This window comes from Lynx rufus, unplaced genomic scaffold, assembly GCF_022079265.1.
Source record: "Lynx rufus isolate CCGP_SWC_20201006 ecotype Redwood Valley unplaced genomic scaffold, mLynRuf1.p SCAF_7, whole genome shotgun sequence".
Lineage (NCBI taxonomy): Eukaryota > Metazoa > Chordata > Mammalia > Carnivora > Felidae > Lynx > Lynx rufus.
Window position 1 is genome coordinate 18,809,354 of NW_025814889.1, and position 27,623 is coordinate 18,836,976.

Sequence of the window (27,623 nt, forward strand, 5' to 3'; positions counted from 1 at the left end):
CCTTCCTAGTATATCATCAAAATTTAGAAGTTGCATTTCCTTTGACTTGTGTTTCTCTTTTGTATTTTGAATTTATTACATTATTTCTCCTATTGTATTTTGAATTTGTTGTTATTTTAGATACAGACTAGGGAAGGACATGGTTCTTCCTGTGTCTTTTGCAAATTCAGTTATTTAGCTCATGAGAGGGAGAGGGTAGTCATCAATTTCAGACAACACAATTAAAAAGAAAGTCATATAATCCTTCTATAAGGTGGTGGGGAAATCACAGAGAATGCATACCCTACTTACACGTCCACCTATTCTATCCATGTTCTTGGTTCAATACCTTACTATCTCCTCAGCAAATTTTAGAGGAGGTCAGTATAGAAGAACTCTATTGTTTATTAAGTAAAATCACTTTCTAATCTGTTTCGCCATTTAAGTATTTAAACTTAATGTACCTTAGTGTAACATCCACTGTTTCCATGGAAGAAGGCATAGCTAATAAATCAGCATTGCCTATTTGGTATAGGTTTAAATGGCACCCTTAATGCACTTTTAAAATTTCCTTCAAGACTCTTTCTCTTATTTGAACTGTAATGCTTCTTCATTCATGATAATCATCCCGAAAGTATTAAAAGATGAACAATTGCTGAGCTTGTGGAATTTATGGAAAAAAATAATTCAAGAGAGTAAGAGAAAGCCATAAGAACTGAGCAGTGAAACATTTACCTTTGATAAGAAGTAATTTGCCTTTATGACTATTGCTCTGTGTGTGAGAATGTTGGACATGTGTTTATATAATATATTGCATCCAAAAAACTTTATAGTTCTCCCTGTAGAAAAATATATATGTGTGTGTATATATATACACATACATATATGTATGACATCTATACATGCACATTATATATTCATATACTTACGTTTTTTTATTTAAATACAATCTATTTAATAAATTTATGATATGAGATTAAGAAAACCCAGGTGACATAAAATGCTGATTATAACTCTCAAGAAATAATACGAAAAAATGGAGACACAGATGATTTTACATTATAGCATTATCCTGTATTTTAAATACATGAAATGTAAAATTGTATCAACATGCCTTTATTTAGGATCTACCTCATTTGCATTTGTGGATGTATTTTATGGTTTAGTTATATCACACATAAAACCTCCTGATGTTTTAGTTTCTTTTTACTTTTCACAGTGTGAGAAGATGACAGACTGACCCGCTTTCCCTTTATAATGTTTCTATAACAAATGCTGTGGGTAAGAATCAATCAATCAATCAATCAAGTAGCAAGGTAGAAGGATCTATCTAGAGGAAGTAATTTTAGAAACAGAAACTTGTTCTAATGCCGGCCCTGCCCCTAGCTGTTGTATTGTCCTTGGGCAACATATTTGATCTTTCTGGGTGTGCTTTCTCTTCAAAGTCCTTCTTCCTTTCCACCCCTGAGATGTCACTGAGATGTTGATCTTGCCCATATCAGCCCGACTCCCTGCTCGGTGCTTCAAGACCAAAGAACTCTCTTGTCCCTCCCTGAGGTAAGAGGTCTGTGCAACCTACATGTCTTTCCAAACCCAAGGAGTTTCCCAATCCCCACCCTTTTCCCCTAGTGTTTGATTGCCAGGCCATGTGTATGCAAGCTCCCTTGTCTAGCTGTAGTCCCAGATAAAGGCCTCACTATAGTCTTATTGTCTTGAGCCCAGTCTCACAGCCTTCTACAGGCAGGCATCTGCCTCATTGTCTTATTTTATAGGAAGCTCCAATTCTACTTGTCAGTTCAGTAAGGGGCAGTCTTTAAATCACAGGTCACAGCGGGGTGTGTGTGTGTGTGTGTGTGTGTGTGTGTGTGTGTAAAACGGATATGTTGTTAACATTTAGATATCAGAGGATTTTAAATAAAAATATAGATTTGTATCACCCCTTGAGAAATTGGAAACCCTAGCTCATTTGCCCTACATTTCCACACAGCAACAATTGGCTGGGAAATGTACTCAGGGTATGTTCCCTCCAGTTCCTTCCCACAGCAATTTCTTCTTTCTTACCCTAGGCTGGTGTTAGTTTATGTAGAGATTAAGTCTGAAACCCCTATTTTAATATAGGAACTATCTTATGCTGTCTCCTTCCAGATTTTCTATAGGGTGTGATAGTGGAGATGGGGAATGGAGGGATGTTAAGAATGTATCTTTAGCGTATGACTTTCCTTTGTTTTCATGCCATCAACTTCATCTCTCAATACCTGGCATATGGAAAGAGTTCAGTAACTGTAAGCTAAAACAGGATTAAAATAATTGTGCAAAATGCTAACAATATTCAGGAAAGCAAATGGATTTTTATATTGTCAACTTTAATGGAAAGCCTTTCTATTCAAATGCAGTTTTCAGACAACTAAGCACTAATACTCAGGACTTCGTGTTGTTTTGATAGTAATAAAAGAAAGTATGGCTTTTTATAATTGGATACCCTACTGCGAGTAACACAGAAGCCAGATCTGATATTTAAGGATGATGAGGTAGGAAGCTGAAGGTTGAATGCAGGTGAGAACGGGTAAACTAGTAAGCTTTGGATTTTTTTTTTAATGTATATATATTAAGCTACTAGACACCATGTGGCTGATTAGCAAGTGAAAAAAATGAGTTTAGAGTAATTCTTCTCCAGTGATAGGCATGTGATTCATACTTTGGAACACCACACTTAACAATCAGGCCCTTGCTGAGATGCTATGCTGCCTATTAGATAGATAGCTGAGTCCATAATGGAAACAAATGAATGTTTTGGCAAGGTTTGCAGTGCAGAAGAGAGAGGAAAATAAAGTTCCATTACCTCTGACTCAAACAGCATGCTGTTATCTCCCTAACTGCTTTAGAGGCAGACAGAAAAGCTCACATTGTATGTGTCGCATTTATGCCTCTGTGTCCTGCAGAATGATAGCACAGCATGGAACAGAGCCGCTTTTGCCTCTGAACCTTCCTTGAAGGACCAGGGTGCTCTGCTCTACCTTTACCCGCCCCTGATATTTTTTTCTGCCTTAATTTTGTCTGCCGACTGCAAATCTTTTCTGTGTCTGTACTTCATATTGCTTCACTATTTCACTTGTAGAAAAATTTATACTTACTTAAATAATAAACCCATTGGTGTCCTGTAAAAGTGGAACAAAAATCAAACACCTAAAGAAAAGAATGTAGAAATGCTTGTGTAAGCTGAAATGGAAGCATATTTTAGCTGGTGCTAATGTTCCTTTCCTATAACTATCCTGTGGAATGAATGTAATTGTGAAACTCATTCTCAAAAATTTATGATTCAGTACAAATCATACAGAGGCCAAGTGAAAATTTAGCTTTGCTTCAGTCATAAAAAGGCAGCTATCATAGGCACTTGAAAATAATGAAGCTACATTTCTTTTTTTTTTTTTTTTCTTAAAGCATCTATAGTTTACAATTGGTACTGTTTCAGGATGGCTTCCTGAAAACCCCAGAAACTAACTTTGGAAATATTTTGAGAATGACTATAAATTTGTAGAATGGATAAAAAAAAAATAGCTTCCCATACAGCAAAGTTTTTAGAGTTCTCATAGTTGGACATCCTTATTGGCCATGGCTTCTCTGACTTCATATCCTTGTGCATTAAGAGTCGTCTGTGGAATAGATGATTGTGACAATATGACAGACCCTTTCTTGAACTAATTCTGTGTAATATCAGCTATAATTCTAGATGGCTTATTTATACATAAACACACACACACACACGCCACATACAATTGCTTTGTTGCAAAGTAGTTCCAGTTAAATGTGGCTTTTAACAGTACTCCCGATTCATCTTAACGGTCTCTAATTAAATACTAATATGGAAACCTGCAGACTGGTCTGACTTGCTCACAGAGAGCTGACGCAGCCCAATTCCTTTGGCTGCAGTAAGTGAGAGGATGAACAATCCTTTCGGAGAACAGCCCCATGCCTTTGATGTCTTGAAATAAAAAGATTACAGTCCAAGAAAGTGAGGTAAAAAGGATATGACAATATCAGGTGGAAAGAGCCAGACTATTTCTGAAAGGAATCTGTGAGAAAGCCTAGAATTGTTCATCTTTTCCTCATTAATCTTTTACACTATTAAGCATTTAATTCAATTGCCAAAAGTAGTTTTTTAAAAACCTGATATGTAATTGTTTCATAAAAGACTTGGGTGCCTTCTAAGAAAATGTAGGGAATTAAAAGCTTCTCGTACATTTTCACTTTAATATTTAATTAGGATAAAAGACCATAGTTTCAGAAAATCTGTGCTTTTATTCATGAACTCCATAAAATTTTAAAGAAAAGCACTTGAGGCCAGTGGAATGGCCATAAAATTGTCCTTTTCCAAACTTTCCTCTTCTCATTTTGTCCATCTCGGCACATTCCAGTACTTTTCTTCAGTGCTGCACAGGCGGCCATCTGCACAGGCAGACAACTCCTTACGGCCTGCGGTGTGAAAACCTCCCTGCGGGTGGACAAAATGGCGGCCCCAATGAAATACTCAACTCCCCCTTCTTCCTGCTATTCAGACCAAAGGCCGTGGCGATGTCATTGACTCTCCTATTTCTCCCACTCTCCTCACACCCATGGCGTGTCTTGATGGCAGTGGCTTCACAATTCATCTGGAATCCATCTTTCCATCACTTCTACCTCCTACACATATCACTCCAGTGTAGTCCATGCCACCCATCTCTTATCCTGACAATCGTGATACCTTCCTAACTAGTTTTTCTGTCTCCCCTTGCCTCTTGCAGTCTTGACCACACAACAGATCACAGTATGATCTTTTTCAGATGTAAAAGAACAGCTTTCCTCTGTTCAAAACTCTCTAAACCATCACTGTATAACATGAAATAAAATTCTGAGTCATTGCCATGGCTTGCAGGGAATGGGTGCTCCCTTTGACATGCCCCCACCTCCTCTCATCTCCTTTAACTATCTTATCTACTCCTCACGCTCCAGTGATAACCTTTTAATTCTGAAAGTCACCAAAAACAATTTAGTCAAAGCCTTTGCCTGTACTGGTTCCTGTACACTCAGAATTTTCTTCAAATATCCACATGGCAGGCTCATTACTACAGAAAAATCATCTCATCACAGAACCTCTCTGTGACTCCTTCTCCTAAGGAAGCCCCCATGCCCTTCTAGTCTCTTTGCCACACTTCAGTTTCCTCCTTAGCACTCACCACCGCTCAGCATAGTTTAATTCTTACATTCACTTTTTAATATAAGTCTCTGCCCTCTAGAATGTAAGCTCTATGAGAGCAGCATCTTTGTTCTGTTCTTTTCTATAATTATAGTGCCTACAGTAATACACAGAAGATATTCAGTTAATATCTAGTAACTGAGCAAATTTATTCTATCTTAGCAAATAGCATGGAGAGTATATATGCCTTTTGGAGAAAAGAATTTTTATATAGCATGTAATATTCTCAGAAATTTATTTTCTGCTTTATATTTCCACATTATACTAAGACTTATAGTAGAGTTATTTATGGTAATGATGGTTTGTCTGACCTAGTCCTCAGAAGTCACTGTCCCATGAATAAGTATAACTAGAAAACCAGCAGCAAGTTAAAATGTTACCCTTAGAAGCAGACAAAGATTTCTGCCTACCTCAGTTCTCTTACAAATAGGTACAATTTTTCACCCTTGTAAACAGTTTACTTGTTGAAGCGTGGAAAGGTCAAGATCATTCAATAGAGGGAAACCATTGAATTGAGGTTTGAAAGGGTCTTTACAGGTGATCTACAATTATCTTCCTAAAGGGTTTGGCCAATTTATGATAGGATTGTTTTCAGTGACAGAACACTGTCTACATTGTTAGGTTACCCATTTTAGTTCCAGATGGACTTTCCTTAGGTTAAATGAGTCTGAATCTAGGTAACTTAGACACACTGGTCTTCATTTTTTGGAATCGAGAGGAAAAAGAATAAACTAGGAAATAAAGAGATCTAGAAGAGTGAAAGCAAGATGTAGAAAATGGAACTTTCTACCGGAACGTTCCAATCTTTCACGTTTAATTGTACCTAGAAGTGCAGAGATATTTATCTGATTCCCTGAAATCTAGGAGGAAGAATGCTACTTCATTTTGTGTAGAAACACCAGAGAAGTTTGTATTTGCTATTAGATCTCTAATAGAAAATGTATTGGTTAGGATTGCTGTGTAACAAATCAACCGAAAATGTAGTCACCTAACTCCATATCTTATGTCTCACAAGATACCTATGGATCAGCTTGGCAGTGCTACTGATCTGGTTTGTACTCTCTTGATCTCAACTGGGCTTATTCATGTGTCAGCTGTTAGCTGGTGGATTGGCTAGGAGCTAGCTGGTCAAAGTGGACCTCTGTTGCAAAGGGAACTTTCCTCCATATGCCTCTCATATATTTTCAGCAGAGCAACAGCATACATTCTCATGACATTGGCAGGAGGCCAAGAAAGAAGGTGGAAATGTACAAATACATTTTCAATCCTCCCTTTTGCTTCACGTTTGCTGTCATCTCCCTTTGTCATATTACTGAGCCAGAGTCCAAGTGGGAGGGGATCAAAAGTGACAAGGCAAAGGGTTTGGAAAGAAGGAGGCCATTGATGTAGGCCTTTAGTACAATCAGTCCACCACAGGTATAAAGCACGGGAGGAGAGGGTTTGAGAGACAAAATATAAAGGAAGGGAGAGAAAGGAAGAGAGGGAGACAATAAAATCAAAATGAAAGATGCCTAGGTGAAGAAGGTGATAAGGAAGAAAGATTGAAGAGGTGGAATAGAAAATCTAAAAAGAAGGGAAAGCTATGATAAGGAGGTCTGCAGAAACAAAACATGTGACCTAAAAAATAAACCTTATATAAAAATACAATATTCATGGCAATATAATAGGATTTTCCAGTTGAGAGCTTTATGAACTCAAGTTTTGCTTTGAGTATGGGATAAGAGGAATACAATCACTTACACAGAATTATCTGGTAAAATAGTTCTCACCTTGCAGAGGAAAATTATAGTCACAGATGTTGGAGAACGAAAGCAAGTGATGAATACAAGTTAGCAAAGTTCTCATAATTAATCCTGATCAGGCGTGTACTAACGCTATTTGGCAATTGTGACTTTGTTTTGTTAGGATATACAAAATATAACTTGAATTGGAAATATTTTCGATGTTTTTACTAATTTTTTTGTCTTTTTGTCTTTAATTGTGTCCATCTTAAATACAAATGACACTTATATTAACATTTCTACCTCAACATGGCATATAAAATTGGGTAATAGTATAGAGTCCACTAAAAAAGGAATTTCAGGGGTGCCTGGGTGGCTCAGTCGGTTTAGCATCAGTCAGTTTAGCATCTGACTTCAGCTCATTCCATGAAATCGTGGTTTGTGGGTTTGAGCCCCGTGTTGGACTCTGCACTTACATCTCAGAACCTGGATCCTGCTGTGGATTGTGTCTCCCTCTCTCTCTGCCCCTCTCCCACTCTCTCTCTCTGTCTCACTCTCGCTCTCCTCTCTCTCTCTCTCTTAAAAATAGATAAACATTAAAAAATTTTTTTAAAGAAAAGCAATTACGTATATGATACTGAGTATGGCTTAGTAATCACTAAATAAAGTATGTCGGAGTTTCATTTAGTGAATAAACCTTTAGGGACAGAAATGTTGGCTTTGCTTTGTTTGTTTCTGTTGTCCAGATATCAGAATACTTCATAAGGCTGGTTAAGAACTGGACATACTGAGATAAAATTGGCAATACCTTAACATTGTTTAAGAAAGGGGTGATTTAGTACATAAAGAGAAAACGTCATCTTCCATTTACTTGAAATAATTCCATAAATTTCAGATACTTAAAATTTCCTCTTTTAATTGGTTAATTTTGACCAAATAGCCCTTTTACAATTCCCTGATGTCATGGGCAAAAATAAGCAGTGCATCCCTTATTGTATCTTCTCTCCAAGTTTTTCTCCTTCCTTCTCATTGCTACACTGGTTATTATGGTTTACAAGACAAGGTCAGATCTAACAGGTTCTTGAATGAATTACCTGCAGATGGCCCACAGTCTGCTTATGCCACCTTAAGATTTGTTGGTACATCCATCCTCCCCTTGTTGTTTCTTGTCCCTTTATTTATTGCAGACAGTTTCATGCCCATTTTTATTTCTATAAAACTGGTAATAAACATAGTAATCATCTCTCCAGTGACTGTTTTCTAAATCTAGAAAAATTGGCTCCAAGGATTTGTCTCATTTGTAACTCTTTAATATATTCTCAATGTGTTTTAATTTTTTTAACTGTGAATATTAAAAATGGCTGTCATATTCAGATTTGGGTTCCACTGAGATTTAAATTTAGGAAATGTGACCTTGAGATGACCCATCATAATTCATAAAGTTTCCCATGTAAGTTTCAATCAGAATAGTTCAACATCCATTAACATTTGCCAAGTTTCACTATCTATTAATCAACAGTGTATTGTTAAATATATATTTAGCAGTGCACTTACTTGTCCTTCTCTAGGTTTTAGATCTATAAGGCCACTTGTAAACAAGGATTTTTTTAAAAACCCATGAAAAGTAATATACAGTATTTTAGGAAAACAAATGGTACAGGAAGAGTCTATTCCCAAAATGAAAGCCAGCACTAAATGTGTTTACAGTGTGCCTATACGTGTGATGTTTTCAGCATTCGGCACCAGTTAGATCCTCAGAAAATCTATTTACTTTCATCAACAAGTAGCTGTCTGTTGGACCAGGAGCTCTTTTGTCACATTAGCCCATCAAAAGCACTAAACAGATGTTATTTTTTGGTATTGTATGTCTTCCTTCTCTAATATTTCCTGCTCACTCTCCCTGGTCCTTCATCTCCAGCACCTGATTTTCTTCAGTAAACAAGATGATCATGCTCCCCACCGCCACTCCGAAATGAAATGCAAATCTAACACGTAGCAATCTGCTTTTTCTTTTCCAGATTCCCGTCTTGGTCACACAGATAAGTTCGACCAATCACCCAGTGAAAGTGGGACTGTCTGATGCTTTTGTCGTTGTCCACAGGATCCAACAAATTCCCAGTATGTAGAAGAAGGGTAATCGCAAAGTCTGAGCCTGCTGTGGGGGTAAATTTAAAGGAGATTGAGTTTAGGCAGATGTGACTGTTTGAACAACAGAATCACTTAGCTGATTGCTGCTTGTAGATTATTGTTTGGTTTATAACTCTTATTGGTATTCACTGTCTCTCTGTTACTCTTCAACTAATAATTTAGGTAAAGTGAAATCAAATAGCTAAGCCAAGAGTGTGTAATTTTGGATTCTTTGGTATAGTTAGCTTGGTTGCACAGATCTATTTTTTTTTTTTTAGTGTTTATTTATGTTTGAGAGAAAGCACGAGGCAGGGAGGGGCAGAGAGTATCTGACGCGGGCTCCATGCTGGCAGCAGAGAGCCAGATGCGGGGCTCGAACTCAAGAACCTTGAGATCATGACCTGAGCCAAAGATCACAACCTGAGCTTAAGTGACTGAGCCACCCAGGCACCCCACACAGCTCTATTTATATCATTAATAACAAGAAGATAAAGGAATGATAGATGATTTGACTGATAGGTATATGACTATTATTTATTTGTATAGCTTAAATTTACTAACAAAAGAGCAGTTTGTGCCATTTTATGTCTATCATGTTTATACAAAAGTGTTTGATAGTCTAAAAGAAGATGACAGAAAAAAATATAAAGTGAAGTAAATAAAAATTTTGGTGGGACTATACCTACCAGAGAAGAAACATAGTTTGTTTAAATCATTTTTACTTATCTAGTCTAGTTTACATTTGTAGAATAAATACATATATGTTACTTAGTCAGCTGTTCATCATATTAGAAATTCAGAATATTAGAAATTAATCATATTAGAAATTCAGAAAACCACCACTGGTAGTAATTCTGATCATGTATATAGCCATCATTTGTAAGTTTCTGTGTTTTAAACCTTCACTATTCTAGAAGAGTCCTGAGGGATGCTTGGGTGTGTTAGTACTGATGTTTGTTTGTGTCCTAAACATGCATATGTAAAGCAAGGGGTGATCATGAAATACCAAGATTAGATCATTTGTTTCCCTGTTTGGTTCAAAGTCCTTATATTCCACTATAGGGGTAGACTTAATTTATCACATGCGTATGCTATTTGGTCTTCCCTTGAACTAATTCTGTTTAATTATATCATCTCTCAAATACAGAGGAGGTAAATGGAGTGGAAATTATTTAGATTTTTCAGAGCAGCGGATTGGCTGGAAACGTTATAGGGATTATCTTACAACTACAATTTAGAATGACATTCAGATGTGGGAGTTGTGCTTGCTGAAGAACGTGAGTCTTTCATGGTGGTTTCTCCTTGTTAGTGGAGAATTAGTGGGAAGTAACATTCGAGGGAACTGTTAAATCAAGGCAGATTTTCCAGAAACGAAAGTGTACAATGAACAAAGCAAGGATATGTTAGCATGTGTAGACACAAAACGACATCCTCTTTAATAAGAGGCCATGTCGTGGGAGAGCCAAAGTTGATTCCCGTTTGAGGAGTGTTTTCACATTCCTTCTTTCAGGGATGTTAAATCAAGCATGACTTGAGCCAATTATTACACAAGGAAGAGAAAACACCAGTTTTAGTTTATTTGTGGGTTCTTTTTTTCTGAAGAAGGATTTTGTTTGCAGCTTCCTCAGAAGACAGCTTGGTCCATATTGATGTTCTGATATGTTATTGTTTTAACAAAAAGACTCACCCAAGTAGAAAAGAAAAAAAGAATCACAAATGTATTTTAATATGCAAGTGTTGTCTCAGAACTGAGGCACGGTAGAATTTTGGGCTCACAAATTACGATTTTGCATCCCTTGCTATAATGTAATAGGGTAACCAGGATGTCTTGAGGAAAAATACTCCTCCCAAATATAAATTTTATTGAATAAATTGGCAAAATTCATATGAATTTTGAGAACAGATTATGTCTAAAGTTGAGACTCAGCATTCACCCGAAACAATTTCACAAGCTTCGAGTTCAGGGAAAAGTGTCTCTCAGGCAAGCTGCATGTTGGACTAACATTCACATTTCCTGTTGACCTCACTCTTCCATCCTGAGAATATTAGCTGAGAAAGAATGGAGGTTCTGAGTTTCTAATCCACTCGTCCCTGCCTGTAGATGGGACCATATTTCAATAAGAAAATTGGAATTGATGTGTTCTATTTAAAAATCTTTTGGGGAAGGGAGCACCTGGGTGGCTCAGTCAGTTAAGTGTCTGACCCCGGCTCAGGTCATGATCTCAAGGTTGGTTTCCAGACTAAGAGTCCCGCATTGGGCTGTCTTCTTTCAACACAGAACCTGCTTCAGATCTTCTGTCTATCTCTCTCTCTGTTCCTCCCCAACCCTCTCTCTCTCAAAAATAAAAATAATAATAAAAATGAATTTAAAAATCTTTTCAGGAACAGAAAAATTTAAGTCTCCTTAAAAATCTGTTCCCAAATTTATGTGTAATAATGTCTGTTACATGAACTTCTGTATAAAGGGAAAGATATGTTCACATAGCATTCTCAGCCTAAAAGAAAAAAAAAACACACACACATATATGCCAGAGATTAGGCTGACCCAAGATTAGCATAATACAAGCTATAAAACAAGTACTTTTTCCTGAGAATTATAAGACGATTCCTAGAGATCTGTATGTTACCTGTTTGTGCAATCAGAATTTAGAAAAGCATTTAAATCCATTTCAAAATTCTGCTCTCTTATTTAACAACCCTCACTATTAGGAGTCATCCTCACAGGGAATTTAAATCATTCATCTCTGTTCCCCCTTTTTCTTCTCCTGAGTGAATTTCAGGGAAAAACTGATCATTATCGTAAGTAATGAGTGGTTTCATTTCTTCTCTATTGCAAGGTACGTTATATAGGACCCTGTTCTCATAAGATCAATTTTCTGTTCTTTTAAGCATTTTGGTTACACGGTTTATGTAGCACTTAGATCCCCAGCTTAATCTCATGGCAACATCGGAGTGCAAGCTGTAACCTTGAGAATAATTTTTCCCAGTGGGACCACCATTCTTGGAGGTCGTTACACCATTCTTATCAGTTGGTCAAGTTTTGGTAAAGCATTTGTAAAGCTGTTAGGTAAGTTTAAGTTATTTATCATGAAGATTTCTCCCCACCCTTTCATCGTAATATCAACAACGGAAAACTTGTTTCGCAGTTTTTGAAGGCTTCCAAATAATAAATGATTTCAATGTAACTTTCAAGCATAGTTTATTACCTTAGTCTTTATCTTTCAAAAAGGATCAGGTGATCTGACAGTTGAAAGTAGCAAAGGGAATTCAGGCATTGTTAGGAAATAGTTCTGAGGTTACAAAGGAAATTCCTTTGCTCCTTCCAAAACAAAACAAAACAAAACAAAAAGTCCATGGTGAAATTAACCCTTATCTCTAAAAAATAAAATAAAAGATAAAATTAGTTTGCAGTCCAGAAAGTATAAAGGTTACCTTAATGGGAATACTAATAATGAGGCCTTGAGCATTTTATTTAATTCCGATAGCCTTACAGACAAAATGGTCACCTTAATACCTAAGATACAATGGGTATGTTGCATGCAGTATTTGGCACAAGGTAATCAGCACTGTATTTGTACATGTATTTATTGTTTATTCATCATAATCAACATCATCACTTTAAGACACTGATGCTAAGATGTCCACACCCAGAACAATTGCTTGTGAGACTCGGGCCACAGGAGACTCCCATCAGGAAACACCTGACACTCAGAAACTCTTCCTAACTAAGCAGCGTTTGCTTTTTGATGTCTTGCTGTGTCTGTCTGTCTGTGTGTACCTGTGTGTCTGCATCACCTTCTATTTTTCATAAAATATTTTGTAGAATTTTAGAAACAAAAAGAACACAGAGATCAGCTGGCTTCAGTCTCCACAGGTACAGATGTGAAACACAGGTCTGCGTACAATGACTTGGATTGTTCATTACAGAAACCCAAATGGAAGAACATACTTGTGATTATAAGCATAGCGCATGTTAATTCAGAGAAATCTGTACATTACAGGAAATGCACAGAAAAAAATTTAAATGGTCCATAATTCTACCACAGGGAGATAACAATGTTTCCACGTGTCTGCATCCAAACTTCTGTTTTTAGTATATACACTCGCAGACACATGCACATTAAGAAAATTGGCATTGTGTTAAAAAGATTTTTGTCACCTATTTTTCTCTTAACATATAGAACACATTTTTTTCTGCACTGCTGAATACCTGTCTAAAATGTGGTCATTAATAGCTGCAACAAATTCCTTTATTTCATAATTTATGTAACCTGTCTGAGCATTAGTTTGTCATGTTTGTTGCTTTTCATATTAATTATCAGTAAAACAGTCCTGAACATCTTCGTTTTCAAATTTTGACACAACTGATTGTTTATAAGCGAATATGTAGCCATTGACTGTTAATGGGTTTTTATGCACTTTGACAGATTGCTTTCTATAAAGGTTGTAGCAATTTACTCCCCCCCGCCCCAGCATTTTATTAGATATCCCATTTCCCCAGATGCTCCCAGACACTGTCCTCATTTTTTAAACTGAAAATTTGATAAGCAGAATGTGATATTTCATTGTTGCTTTAATATTCTGTTGATTACCAGAAGGTTTTCACATTGTCATGTATTCGTAGGTCATGTGTAATTTCCATAATTTCTTGTCAAATAGCTTTATTAAGTAATCCTTTCTCAGGCTCAGCTTATGTGCCTCCAAATCCTTTACACGGTGTGCAAAGGTCTTCCTGGATAAATGTATAATTCTCACTAGTACCGTTCCTCCTTGTTTGTTTCCCTCTCCTCCAATTTAACACTCTGAATTTCCATCTGAATCTCTAGGGTGCTGACCTTCTCCCTCACGCCTCACCTTTTCTCCGCCTTCTGAGCTTAAAGAGCATAACATTTCCAGCAAGAAAACCCAGAAAATCCACTCTTGCCTTTGCGGTTCTTTTATTGGGAAACGTAAAGCTATACCATTTTCGTCATGTGAAAGTTAGTTTTACACACGCGCAGAATTCTTGTCCAAGAAAGCAGCCTGGAAAGCTGCTGACCTTCCTTGAAATGGTTCTTCTACAAGTTACGATAACAGCTATTTCTGAATCCTTCAGAACATACCACTCTGTTCTTCTCACCCACCGGCAGTACATGATCTGTTTCTTTCTTAACATCAATCTGTTTCTCATCCACATCTGCTGTTTTAAATCTATTAACATCATTGGTGCTACAATGTGCCGTGGCTTTGTTGATTAATTATTATTCACAGCTCAATAAGAAACATTAGCATTTTCAAAGATAAAACTCAACTCATTTGGAGAACAAATATATTTTAAAGATACTTAGAGGGTCAAAGAATTCTTTGAGGAACATTGTATATAGTTCATCATATATGGTCTCTTTATAAGCTTCACAGACCAGGCAGCAATTTTTCAAGAAACTTGACCAAAATTATGTTTACGGACTGAAAAAAAAACAACCCCTAACAAAAAGAGAGATTTTTTTTTTTTACTCTTCAAAATGTCTTAAGCTTTAATTCTCAAAAACATAATACCATAGACCAGTACTGTCTAGTAGAACTTTCTACACTGATAAGACATCCTAAATTGGAACTGTTGAGTATTAGTCTCACTAGCTGCATGTGGCTACTAAGCACTTGAAATGTGGCTAGTGACACTGGGGATTTGAATTTTTAATTGATTTCATTAACTAACTCTAAGTTAAAGAGATACATGTGACTAGTGGTTACCATCTTGGACAGAGTAACAATAGATTATAGCATCTATTTAAATGGAATACTAAATTTCAGGTATAATATTTACAGAACATCCTTTTTTTATTTCCTCTTTGCCTTTCAGAAAAGCCTTGGCATTTTAGATATGATTAAATAATACATTTTCAAATATAAGCATTCCATTATAACTGGTTTTCCCTAAATAAAACTATTGGTAATTTTGGTTTACTTGTAGGACAGCTCCATTATAATTATTAGCAACTCTAATTAAAAAAAAAAACATGTTGACAGACTATTGAGGAAATGAATAATCTTGAAAACACTTAAGATATTTTTCTTACATACTCTGTTAAAGCTCTTTTAGAAGAACTGAGCCTCACTTGTTTTTTTTGTTTTGTTTTGTTTTCAGAGAGAGAGGGCTGCTAGCAGGGAAGAGGGGCAGAGGGAGAGAAAGAAAATCTCAAGCAGTGTCCACACTGATCAGCACAGAGCCTGACACTGGGCTCAATCCCACGTCCCTGAGATCATAACCTGAGCTGAAATCAAGAGTCAGGTGCTTAACCAACTGAGCCACCCAGGGGCCACCAGCCTTACTTGTTATTTTCAAAGTTATCGGGATCTTTTCATTCATTTAAGGACAGATTGATCACAAATCCTACCTTCCTTCTTCTCAAAATGGAAAGCCCTTCAAATTATTCATTTTTCAGAAGATAAAAAATTGCTTCTCCTCACAGCATAGCTTCATAAGGTGCTTTGGTTCCCAAGTATGCATTTGCCCACTCATGGCTCAACAAAAGGAAAAAGTAATAGAAATCATGACATTTCCCCATAAATATTCTCTCATAAAACTCTTCCACGATAGAAAGCATTATGCAAAGTGATACTCTATGCTTTTACATACATTTCAAACACCCCTTGTTTGATTCTAATCCTAGATATTTAAACTCCTAAACTCCTAAATATTTGCTTCTTTTTTAAAAAGATTGATTTTTAGATTGGATTTTTAAAAAGAAGAAATATTTAGGAGTTTTCTGGATATTAGAAATCACTGGTTAATTATAACATATTTCAGAGGTATTTGTAGCTAAATTCTTGTTTTTTAGATCTATTCATCCATTTATTCATTGACTTTTTATCCTGTACCAATATCAGGCGAGGTAAAATTTTACCGTTATAGAGATAGTCTCTCAATTTAATAATTTATTTCTAATATAAAATACTAAATATCACAGAAAGGACTTCAATACATTATTAAAAATTCAACATACTTAAAAATTTATGCATTCAATAAATATCTATTGAGTACCTATGAAGCCAGGATTTATTGGTCTAAGGAAGAGAAACCCATCTTAATGTACTTTTATTTATTCAATATAGTGAATCAAAAGCTCATCTTTGCAATGGTCGCCTTACTATGGAAGGCCTAGGAAAGGAGCCAAAATAGTTCTCAAAAATAACCTAAATTGAGTTTTTCTATCAAGTTGTGTCTGCCTTATTTATTTTAAATTATGACCTCAGAGATTCAGTTTTCCACTTTTCTCTCACGTTTGCCTTCAAATTTAGACTTTGCCTTATTTTTTATTTTTCCCTATTACTTCATGAATATTTCTGTTTTAACCCACACTTCCCTATTACACAGAGAATATTCCTATTTTTAACAAATACTGGTTGGATACCTTTATAAACATGCCCACATGTTAATTTTTCCAGTTGAGTTTTTTTATAGGAAGTTTAGCTTCTTGGAAACGGAGGGGTTTTTCTTCCATAAGTACCAAACATCTGCATAATTTAGCACTAAAAGCTTTTCAAACACTTGATTTTAAAACGTATCTTACTACATTTCACCCAACTTTATTTAATAAAGTGACCATCTTCTTTTCTCTCAGAAAAACAGTAGAGATTTAATGACATTGCCAATGTACATCGCAAAGTCTCCCCTAAGTCTCAGGAATAAAGAAATGTGTTTTCCTGGGAGAAACACCACGTCCAGAAGAACAGTCCTTAGGCCAATGGGAGCCATAGTGTTAGGGCTGTTGTCTACATGTCGCAAAAGCTCACTAAGATACTCTGCCTTGACCATTTACTGTCCCAGTGCTGGTTCTGGTGCTCTTGTTGGGCAAAGGGATTACTAAAGGAAGTCAGGACATCTTGTTTAAGCCATTAGTAAATATACGTGGAATGAGGAGAAAAGTAAAGTTTGGTTTTAGATGAAGTTTCTGATCTTTTTTATGCATGCTCAGGTGACTTATGAAATCTGACCATGTAGGTTGTAGCGGTGTCCGGAAACTTCACGAACCGCAAGGGAATGATGAGAAGAAAATCTTAAGAGGTTTAGATTAGTACTCCGTAATCCTCTAAATGTTATGTTGCCTTATCCAACCTATTACATTATTATTTAATAGAATAGAATTACAGAGGGCATAAAAAATGTTTGAAGCAAAAACATCTTCTCTTTGTAGAAGCTGTATTTAACAACGCCAACCAGCTCTTTCTGTTAGTGGATTACATATTGTGTGGGAGGCTTATCGTGGCTCTAACGGTGCCCTTTTTTTCTCAAGAGTCTCTTCCCCCCCCCCCCAAGTCTTCATGCTGGGAATGAACTTGTAGTTGTGCAATACATGCTGTTTACATTAAAGAGTATTCAGTGAATGGTGCTGGGTGGCAGGCTGAACTGGAAGTGGAAAAGAAATAACCATTTGGGACCAGTCATTACGCATTAGTAATCTGTAAGTAAGGCAATGTTAGCAAATGATTTATTTGACAGTTCAGACAATATTAAGATATTCATATAAATGGAAGAACCAGCCAATTTACAAAATTACTTATACATTCTCTATGTGAATGTTACCTTTAAAGACAAACTAGATCATGGCTAATCATGCCACAAAGAACTCATTAAACTGTTTTTACTTCAGCCAGAGTGAATATTGATTGGAGAGGATTCCTCGTGTTCCCATATGATCCCTCCTGTTAATTTGCTCAGATTTTCTAAAAAAAAAATGCAATTCACTAGTCACACTTTGAATCATATCACCTCAAGATTTTGGTTACTAAACTTTATCCTCTGTGTGTTAGTCTGCACAGAGATTTAGGTGTTTTGTTTTTGGTTTTGGTTTTAATTTTTAAAAGCCCTTAATGAGTATTCTAGTCAAACTTAGTTTTGTAAAGTGGTAAGAAAACAGCTAAAGCTGTATCAACACTACTAAGACTGAATTTTTGGTACAGCATTATTTTGGCTGACTTTCTAAAGAAGACACATGAGCTAAATACATTTCTGGAATCAAATGAAAGCTTCTAGTATTGGCAGGCGCTACCAGTAAATACATTCCTAATTACTTGTTTTTGACAGGGGTATCTCTGAAATTCAACAAAAATGACCATTTGGAAGCTGTCATTAATTGGCAGGTCATCAAACAAAACTCATTCTCATTAATTTCATTTTGTTAAACTCATTTCCTCCCCGTAGTAGGAAGGGTCCGAGTGGGTGATAGAATTAGCATAGCAAAAAAGGTCACTTTCCCTTAACCCCATATGCGTAATCAATAATTAAGTTGCAGAGGATTCACAGTCATTATGTCAGTAGTTTGAGGTTTTCAAAGGATAATATGAAATGAACAGAAAACTAGTATTTTAATAAGCAGCTACTAATATGATAGATACTGAGTGAACTTTAGTATGAAGGAGACTCTAAAACCCCCAACCAGTAATCTCATGGCAAAGTCATGTTATGTCTTTATTTCCAAGAACTAAATTGTTTAGCAAAAAAGGGAAACCAGTATATAGGAAGATGTATTATTTAGATAAAGCAGAAGCTGGGGAGTCTTTTCTGTGCCTTACAACTTAAGAAAAGAGTGCCCTGCCCTTGAGAAACCTTACTAAATACCATTAAATTAGCATTTTTCTCTGATGTTTGATAAAGTTTACACTTTGAAAATCATATATGCATTTTCACTTATACCAAAAAGAAATTAATTGGATTATGGTTCTTGAGCAGTGTTTTCCAGTCTGATAAACCTGAAGATATATTCAGCAAATGGCTCTAGAACCTCTGTGAGCCCCAAAACATTTCTTTTGGGGCTACCTCCCTTACTCTTCTGGAGTAGTATTTCACGGGGAATAATCGGAAATGAGTGGAAAGACAGGAGTGGATAAAAGTAGAGGCACGTGTAGGTTTTCAGTAGATGTTTGACTTTGCCCCTGGATGTGTAGGTATATCTACAGTTGCTAAACACTTGTACTAAATCTCCCGTACACCATCTTCCTGATCCGCATCCTGTCGGATCCATTGATGTTAATCAAAATTTAGCTTTCTCTAAGCTAAGGTGGGAGATAAATTCCTAGAAGCCTGATTTCAGAACCTTAGTGTGATTCAGTGAGTTTAGATCTGGAGAAATAGACCATGATATGCAGCATGTAACCAGTGTGACGCTGATTGCCGTATTAAACATTTATTGAGCACTTGCGGTGTGAAAGAGATTGTTCTAACCAATTTTCATTTACTGTCTCATTTGAGTTCTCAAAACAACTCAGTGATCTAGGTACTATTATCTCTATTTTAGAGATGAGGCAACCAAGGCGGGAGAGGCTAACAAAGGAGCCCAGGGTCACACAGATACAAGCAGCAACACTCGGATTTGACCCATGCAAAATTGTTCAAGAGCATGATCTATCAACCACTATGACATATGACTTCCCAAGATTAGATACTCTGATATTTTTTAAATAAACTGATAGCTTCCCAAATAATTCCTGATCGATAAGATAGCATTCAGGAAATGTGTTCCTTTCATCACAAGCATTTCAAGAGCTAAATAAAATGCTGATAACATTGCTTCACCCATTACAATTTACCTCACTCAGCAAGCTCATGAGTGTAAGACTCAGGTCTTTTTTTTTAATAGAGGATCTTAAATATATTTCGTCAACAGTCTTAATTGTAATAAAATATGTTTGCCGTATTTATCTGATATTTAATTATTAAAGTTCATGTCAAAGTCTCCCATCTAGCCTACTCCTCAGGGAGACTGTTGGATTTGCTGATGAATAATTATAAGTTCCTTCATACAATCTAAGTACCAGTCGTTAACCTTTCTCAGATACAATGCTGTATATTTAATAAATATCAGTACTAATTTTTTTAAAGTGACCTAAGTTCTGTTTTACTTTTATTAAAAGAAACCCATCTAAACCTTTAAAGCAATCAGACTCATATTCTGGCTGTGAATTTTTTTTCTTTTTTTTTTTTTAGGCTGTGAAAAAATTGTAATTGTTACCCATTCCTAAAAGACTTATTTTAGCTTGAGTTTTAAAGAAATGGTATCATCTTACCTTTTTTAAATTTTTTTTATTTTTTAAGTTTTACTTAAATTCCATTTAGTTAATATACAACAAAATATTAGTTGTGGGTGTATAATATAGTAATTCATTACTTATATACAACATCTGGTGCTCATCACATTGCACTTCTTAATCCCCATCATCGATTTAAACCATCCTCCTGCCCACTTCACTGTGCTAGCCATCAATTTTTTCTCTAATTTAGTTAAGAATCTGTTGCTTTTCCTCTTTTCTCTCCCTATGATGAGTCATTTGTTTCTTAAATACAACACATGAGTGAAATCATATGGTATTGGACTACCTCTGACTGACTTCTTTCACTTAGCATAATAATTTCTTTTTTTTAATGTTTATTTATTTATTATTTTTTTTAATTTTTAAAAAAAATTTTTTTAATTTACATCCAAGTTAGTTAGCATATAGTGCAACAATGATTTCAGGAGTAAGATTCCTTAATGCCCCTTACCCACTTAGCCCCTCCCCTCCCCCCCGCAATCCCTCCAGCAACCCTCAGTTTGTTCTCCATATTTATGAGTCTCTTCTGTTTTGTCCTCCTCCCTGTTTTTATATTATTTTTGTTTCCCTTCCCTTATGTTCATCTGTTTTGTTTCTTAAAGTCCTCATATGAGTGAAGTCATATGATTTTATGTCAAAGTCTTTCAAAATATATAAATCCATCAAGAAAACTTCTTCAGTATATTCTGGGTAACAATGGGTTGGAGCCCACTAGCAAAGTGAGATATCTGAGACCATAATCAACATTTCAACTCCACAGGTTAAAAAAAAGACTTCTGGAGGGCTGAGGGCCACCTGGGTGGCTCAGTTGGTTGAGCATCCAAATCTGATTTCAGTTCAGGTCATGATCCCTGGGTCATGGCATAGAGCCCTGCATCAGTCTCCACCCTGAGCGTGGAGCCTGAGTTAAGATTCTCTCTCTGTCTGGGGCGCCTGGGTGACTCTGTCGGTTGAGACTCTGACTTCACCTCAGGTTGTGATCTCATGGTTTATGGGTTCAAGCCCCACGTTGGGCTCTGTGCTGACAGCTCAGAGCCTGGAGCTGTTTTGGATTCTGCATCTTCCCCTCTCTCTCTCCCCCTCCCCCACTCATCTCTCTTTCTCTCTCTCTCTCTCTCTCTCTCTCTCTCAAAAATAAATAAAACATTTTAAACATTTTTAAAAAGGGATTCTCTCTTTCTGTCCCTCTCCCTGCTTACATTCTCTCTCTTTCTCTAAATTAAATTAAATTAAATTTAATTTAATTTAATTTAATTTAATTTAAAAAAAAAGACTTCTGGGTATATCAACACATGATTTTCAGGTTGTTTTTAATAACCACTCTCTTCACAGGGATTATTTTAAATCTTCATTTTAAAACCACATTGGGTGAAAAGCATATCATTTTATATTCATTATTAAATGTTGCTTTATAGGCAAAGAAATCTTGAAAGGCTTTTTTTTTCTATTTGTGTTTTTACAGATGTCCGGAGAAGAACAATTTATGAATACCACCGAGTAGAGCTACAAATGTCAAAAATTACCAATATTTCAGCTGTGGAGATGACCCCATTACCTAGTAAGTTACCATGTGAACAGAACTAGGTGGAAAGTTTCATGATCTGATCTGTTTATGCATAGGTATCTTGATCCTGTGTGTATATAGGGATGGGTGGGGGATTTTAATTTTGGTTGAGCATTCTTTTTTTTTTTTTAATTTCTCTCCATGCTGCCAATTAGTCTTGATAAACCTATTCTTCCTGTTTCCTAGCATGTCTCCAGTTTAATGGTTGTGGCCCCTGTGTATCCTCTCAGATTGGCTTCAACTGCAGTTGGTGTAGTAAACTTCAAAGGTAAAAAAAGAGTAATACAGAAAATGTAAAAATTTCACAGACTTGTTGCTTCCAACTCTTCCATTGAATTTTAGATGTGTCAGGTACATTGATTAGGTATATACGAACACATGTATACATGTAAAAAAAAAATGCAGAAGTGACCAAAATGCAAAAACTGCTCAGAATTTTAGTGAGTTTTAAAATTTTCCTTTGATCACTCAAGATTACCAAGAACCTTTATAGTCAATAAAATAATTACCTGATATATATTTGTAGTTTCTATGGGGTTTAAACTAGAGGGTGATTATGACTGAGGAGTCTATAAATTGATGCCATTGGTCCATATTCTACGGAAAGCGTGGTATGACATATCATTACTATAACAAGGGCAGTTTATGCATGACCACGTGCACATTCTTAGTAAATTCCAGGAAATATCTCAAAGGTTACTAGCCAAGATTAGAGATGTGGTCTAAAGTTGGGGAATAAAGTGACACTAACTGACCTCCACATGAATAGAATGCGTGGTTTGATTTTCATGAATGGCAGAGGAGTTTTTAGTCCCTCCAGTTTTTCAGAGAATGAATGATCATTTGTTGGAAGTGCAGAGTGAAGACTTTTAAATGTGTTTTGTTATTTACTCCACCATCTTGTGCACCAATTATGTCGCAAGTGCTGGGAAAGCAGCAGCGAATGATACAGGTGTGATCACTGCCCCCCGTGCAGTTCACAGTCTTTTTAGAAGGAAGTTCCCTTCCACCTTCAGAGTCTGTGAAAAGTCTGCTTCTTCCTGCAGGTGAAGAACCGAGTCTTCAAGCTACCCGTCTGTGCTTGTTTGCATCTGAGCTTTCTGTTGTAAAAGCCTCCTATGTCTTATCATCTTCCCGCAGCACTTGCTGCAATGATCGCAGCATGTTCAGGAATACTTTAAAAGTTATTGAAGTATAAAGAATAGAATGTCAATTCCCTGATAACAAGCTTTAGGAAACATGTTCAACTTGCTAACTTTGGGGCAACCAGTACAGTATTGTGGATAGAACAATATTATTTATTATAATCACTGCATTGTTTTCAGCATAGCCTGTTCCAATAATTTCCTTTGTGCAATGAATTTCACATAATGATAAAGCAAGCAGATTACTACTCTTAAAAGTCGATTTTAACTTACCTCTATCTCCATGTTGCGAACAGCTGCTTTAAAATTTTTTTTTAACATTTATTTATGATTGAGAGACAGAGACAGACAGAGCATGAGCATGGGAGGGGCAGAGAGAGGGGGAGACACAGAATCCGAAGCAGGCTCCAGGCTCTGAGCCGTCAGCACAGAGTCCAACGCGGGGCTCGAACTCACAAACCGCAAGATCACGACCTGAGCCGAAGTCAGACGCTTTACCGACTGAGCCACCCAGACACCCCGGGAAGAACTACTTGCAAACTAACAGTTTGTGGTCATTTATATTCCTATATTGTTGACATTCCATAAACATTGCCTGCATATCAGAAGCTATTCAAAATCTGCTTAGATAACAGCCAAAATGAATCTAAGAAGATGGCACTTTAATATGTATAGTTAAGTGACACTGAAAACTCCCACAAGAATTGAGTAGAAGACCCTGGCAGGGTGTGAACCTAATTCAAGTTCCAGTTCAGTGCTCACGTCCTTTGAGAAGTCTTCAGAAACCATGAGTTTGCGTGAGGTGCCCCGCACCTGCGTTTCTCAGACGTCCTGGGCAAACCTCCATCAGCAGCAGCTACCATAGGTCTTACGGACACTTGCTGGTTTGTTTCCTTTTCTAGGCTGTGGCTTTATTAAGGCCGATTGGCCTTCGTATCTCCAGAATAAGAATGTACCTTGTACTACAGAAAAATGGATGGATGCATGAATGAATGATTACCTTCCAAACCAAGGACTCGTGACTAGATTTGTCTGAGAAGGAAGGGTTTCTGAGGATGAAGGAATCTGAGTGCTGAAGCCAGAAGAGTCAGAGGAAAGCCAGGAGAGTTAGACACCCCAGACAGATTCTCAATCAAATTCTCAACTGAAATAATGTACTTGTAAATGAAGATTCGGGACACTAGCCGAGAAACCTATTTCCCACCAATCATTTCATTATTTTTTAAAAAAACATTTTTGGTAAAAATATACAAATATTTATGTGCATATATTTATATTACAAATTTGTATTTGTAGTACATATATATAAATACATATATATATATAAACAAGCAATTTTGGCAATCAAAACACACACACAAGTTGCAAATTGCTTTATATTAATACTTCCATTTTATTGAAATATTCCTCTGGCAGACATTGTGCCAAGGAATTAGCAAATGTATTTAGCTCATACTACATTTTTTACAATGGAGGAAACTGAGGCTTACAGGAGCTAGGTTATTTGTACAGGGTCTCATAGCTCTTAAGAGTTATGAGTGAGGTTAATTCATACTTAAGGTTAAGCATGAATTGACACTAGATCTGTGTGACTCCCAGCCTGCGGTCGTGACACCTCCAAGTTAATCTTCATTGCTTCCTGAAAAGTAGTAGACATACTACCGAAAAATACATATTTTTATAATTGAGCCTGCAAGAAAATTGCCTGGTTTTGAAATTGGCATAAAAAGAATGCGGAAGAGAATCAAGCAAAAGCAAAAGGCTTTTGTATATTATTGAAAGCATAGGTTTTTTTAAAAGATTAATGGAAAAAGGAAAGGTGGTGATGCATATAAATAAGGAAGGAAGTCCTCAAAGAACACTACTTTAAAAACTACAAGTTTTCTACATGCGACCATTTGGTGTTCTGCTGAATACCAAACACTGGTTTAAAATCTTGGATTTATTTTTACTTCTTCAGCAACCCACTTATATACATATCAAAACCTGCTTAATTAATTGCTTTACCTATGGCTCATTGCACTTTTGTTCAATTTAATTTCCCCACTGCATTTTATTAATTTCTCCTTAGACCTGTGAGCCTCAAAACTTTGCTTTTGCTGCCCGGAAGTCTTTTCCCCAGACTTTGGAGCTTTTATTAACAAGTTCAATAAAACAAGAGAAGCCTTATCCTAAGCAGCACAAAAAGTGCCTCTCAGATTTTTTTCTTCCATCCTTTTTACTTTCTCATTTGTGCTCATTTACCCCTGAATGATAATCAGTTGGTGGTGATTATTGAACTCTCCAGTTGGGCTTTCTCTAAAAAGATAAGATAATTTTAATTGGTTTGTTTATTTCCTCTAATTCCTATTTTTCAGGAAGCAAAAACTAAGGCAAAATATTTGTAATGGCTTACCCCATGTCTGAAGGAATTTGAGTTATAAGAACATTTAATGAGATCCATAATCGAAACTATTTACACAGAATCGGTGGCCCATTACTTCTAGATAAGAATGCTTTTGTTTCTTCACTGAAAAATTGAGAGGACACGAATCAACCACTTTCAACTAATACCTTTTATTTTCACTCATTCAACAAAAATTTTTGAGTGTCTCTTTGTTCAGGTTGTTGTCCTAAATTGTGAATTCAGTGATAAACAAGAGAAAATCACTTTGCTCACGGCGCTTACATTTTTAGTATGATGAGAAAGAATGTAAACAAATGGGTGTGCAGAAAATAGAGTTCCTAGTGATGGGTGCTATGGCCAAAGAAATAAAACAGAACATTATAAGGGAAAATACAGCAAAACTCTTAATAACAGGAGTTTATTTGTTGGTATCATGCTAAGAAACCTCGCCTTTTTGAAGAGACCTTAGTTTCATTAGCCTTCATCATCCAAAAGTCTATTTTTTAGTTGAAAATATATTTTGGCTCTTAAAATATTCATTCACTCATTCATGCACTTAAAAATTTGGGGCACCTGGGTGGCTCAGTCGGTTGAGCGTCTGGCTTCGGCTCAAGTCACGATCTCAGTTCCTGAGTTTGAGCCCCACGTCGGGCTCTGTGCTGACAGCTCAGAGCCTGGAGCCTGCTTCAGATTCTGTATCTTCCTCTGTCTCTGCTCCTCCCCTGCTCACACTTTGTCTCTCTCTCAAAAATAAACAAACATTAAAAATTTTTTTTTAAATTTACTGAATACCTTCTACACTAATCTAAACAACAAGCACTAGTCTAAACACTGAGGTAGTTTGAACAGAAATCATGTATTAAAGCCAAAGCCCTCATAAAGGGTAGAGTTCAGCTTACTACGTGGGAAAACAAACAAATGAATAAGCAAAAAAATCAGTTGATGATGAGTAATCTGTTGAGTTTGAAAAAGCCAGTGGTTGCTGTGGACTGCATGACCAAGAAAGGCTTCTTGGAAGAAGTGACATTTAGATCTGATTGGGACCAACTACATATAGCAAGGTGAAAGCAAAGAGCATTTCAAGGGGACTGGCACGCACAGTGGCCCTACCATGGGTTCAAGCTTAATCTGGTGAGGAAAGCAGTGAGTTGGGAGCATTGAGAGTTGAGCATGAAGGGGGAATGGGATCAAATGAGGTCAGGCAGGTTGCACAATACCAAGACATGGAAGGCTTTGTAAGCCAGGAAGGGTTTTATTCATTCTCAGGGTGATGGGAAGCCTTTAGATTTTAGAAGAACCTAAGCAGAGGAGTGATGTGGTTTCATTATATGTTAAAAATGAAACTCTGGGGGTTCCTGGCTGGCTCAGTGGGTAGAGCATGCGACTCTTGATCTCAGGGCCATGAGTTTGAGTCCCATGTGTGGCATCCAGTTTACTTTAAAAAATTAAAAATGAAACTCTGGCTGTTCCAAGGAGAATAGTTATTTTTTTATGTGCGCTTGTGTGTGTATGTGTGTGTGTGTGTGTGTGTGTGGAGAAAGATTGAAAAGGGAGAGAATAGTAGAGTGTGTGTGCAATAGTCTCTAGAAGGGACGACAGCTGCTTAGACAAGGATGATAATTATGGGGATTGGGAGAGATGAATGGATTAGAAGTGAAGGAAGAAGGAACAATAAGAATCAGGGCTGCTTTGTAGACTATTCTTTGAGTAATTTGGTGGATGCTGACATTCATTTTCTTTTTCCTGAGAGAAGTAAGATGACACAAGAAATAGAGAGGTGGAGAGAAGTAAAGAGCTTATCTGGGAACAAGTTCAATTTGAGTTGTCTATCGGACTTCAAGTAGAAATGTTGAGTAGATGGGAATATAGAAAACAGAAATTTCAGTAAGAAGTTGTGGCTTGAGGTTCAGATTGGAGAATCTTTATCATAAAGATAGTATTTAAATTCATGGGGCTGAATGAGATCAACTGTGGAGAAAGTGTTTTTAGAAAAAAGAAGAGAGGGGCACCTGGGTGGCTCAGTCGGTTGAGTGTCCGACTTCGGCTCAGGTCATGATCTCGCAGTCTGTGAGTTTGAGCCCCGGGTCGGGCTCTGTGCTGACAGCTCAGAGCCTGGAGCCTGCTTCGGATTCTGTGTCTCCGTCTCTCTCTGTCTCAAAAATAAATAAATGTTAAAAAAAAATTTTTAAAAAAAAGAAAAAAGAAGAGATTCCAGGAGCTAGCCTCTGGCATAGTGTAATGAGGTCTGAGGTATGAAATATGCTAATTTTATCATATAAAATTATTTTACATGTTTGTTTGCATAGACAAAGAATACCTTGGAAAAAATACATAAGACACTGACAATAATATTTGTTTCTAGTGAGCAGACACAAACATGAGAATAAGTATGATTTTTCATTAT

At 36.6% G+C, this 27,623-nt stretch overlaps 1 protein-coding gene across 3 annotated transcripts in view; it reads left to right on the forward strand.

Annotated features, from left to right (window-relative positions):
- The window catches only part of PLXDC2 (plexin domain containing 2), a 455,666-nt gene that overhangs the window by 335,429 nt on the left and 92,614 nt on the right, over positions 1-27,623 (forward strand). For all 3 annotated transcript variants that reach the window (XM_047067158.1, XM_047067160.1, XM_047067159.1), the window contains 3 exons: positions 8,949-9,048; positions 21,587-21,682; positions 21,875-21,956. In XM_047067158.1, coding sequence (XP_046923114.1) covers positions 8,949-9,048; positions 21,587-21,682; positions 21,875-21,956 — 278 coding nt within the window. The remainder of the gene's footprint in view (positions 1-8,948; positions 9,049-21,586; positions 21,683-21,874; positions 21,957-27,623) is intronic.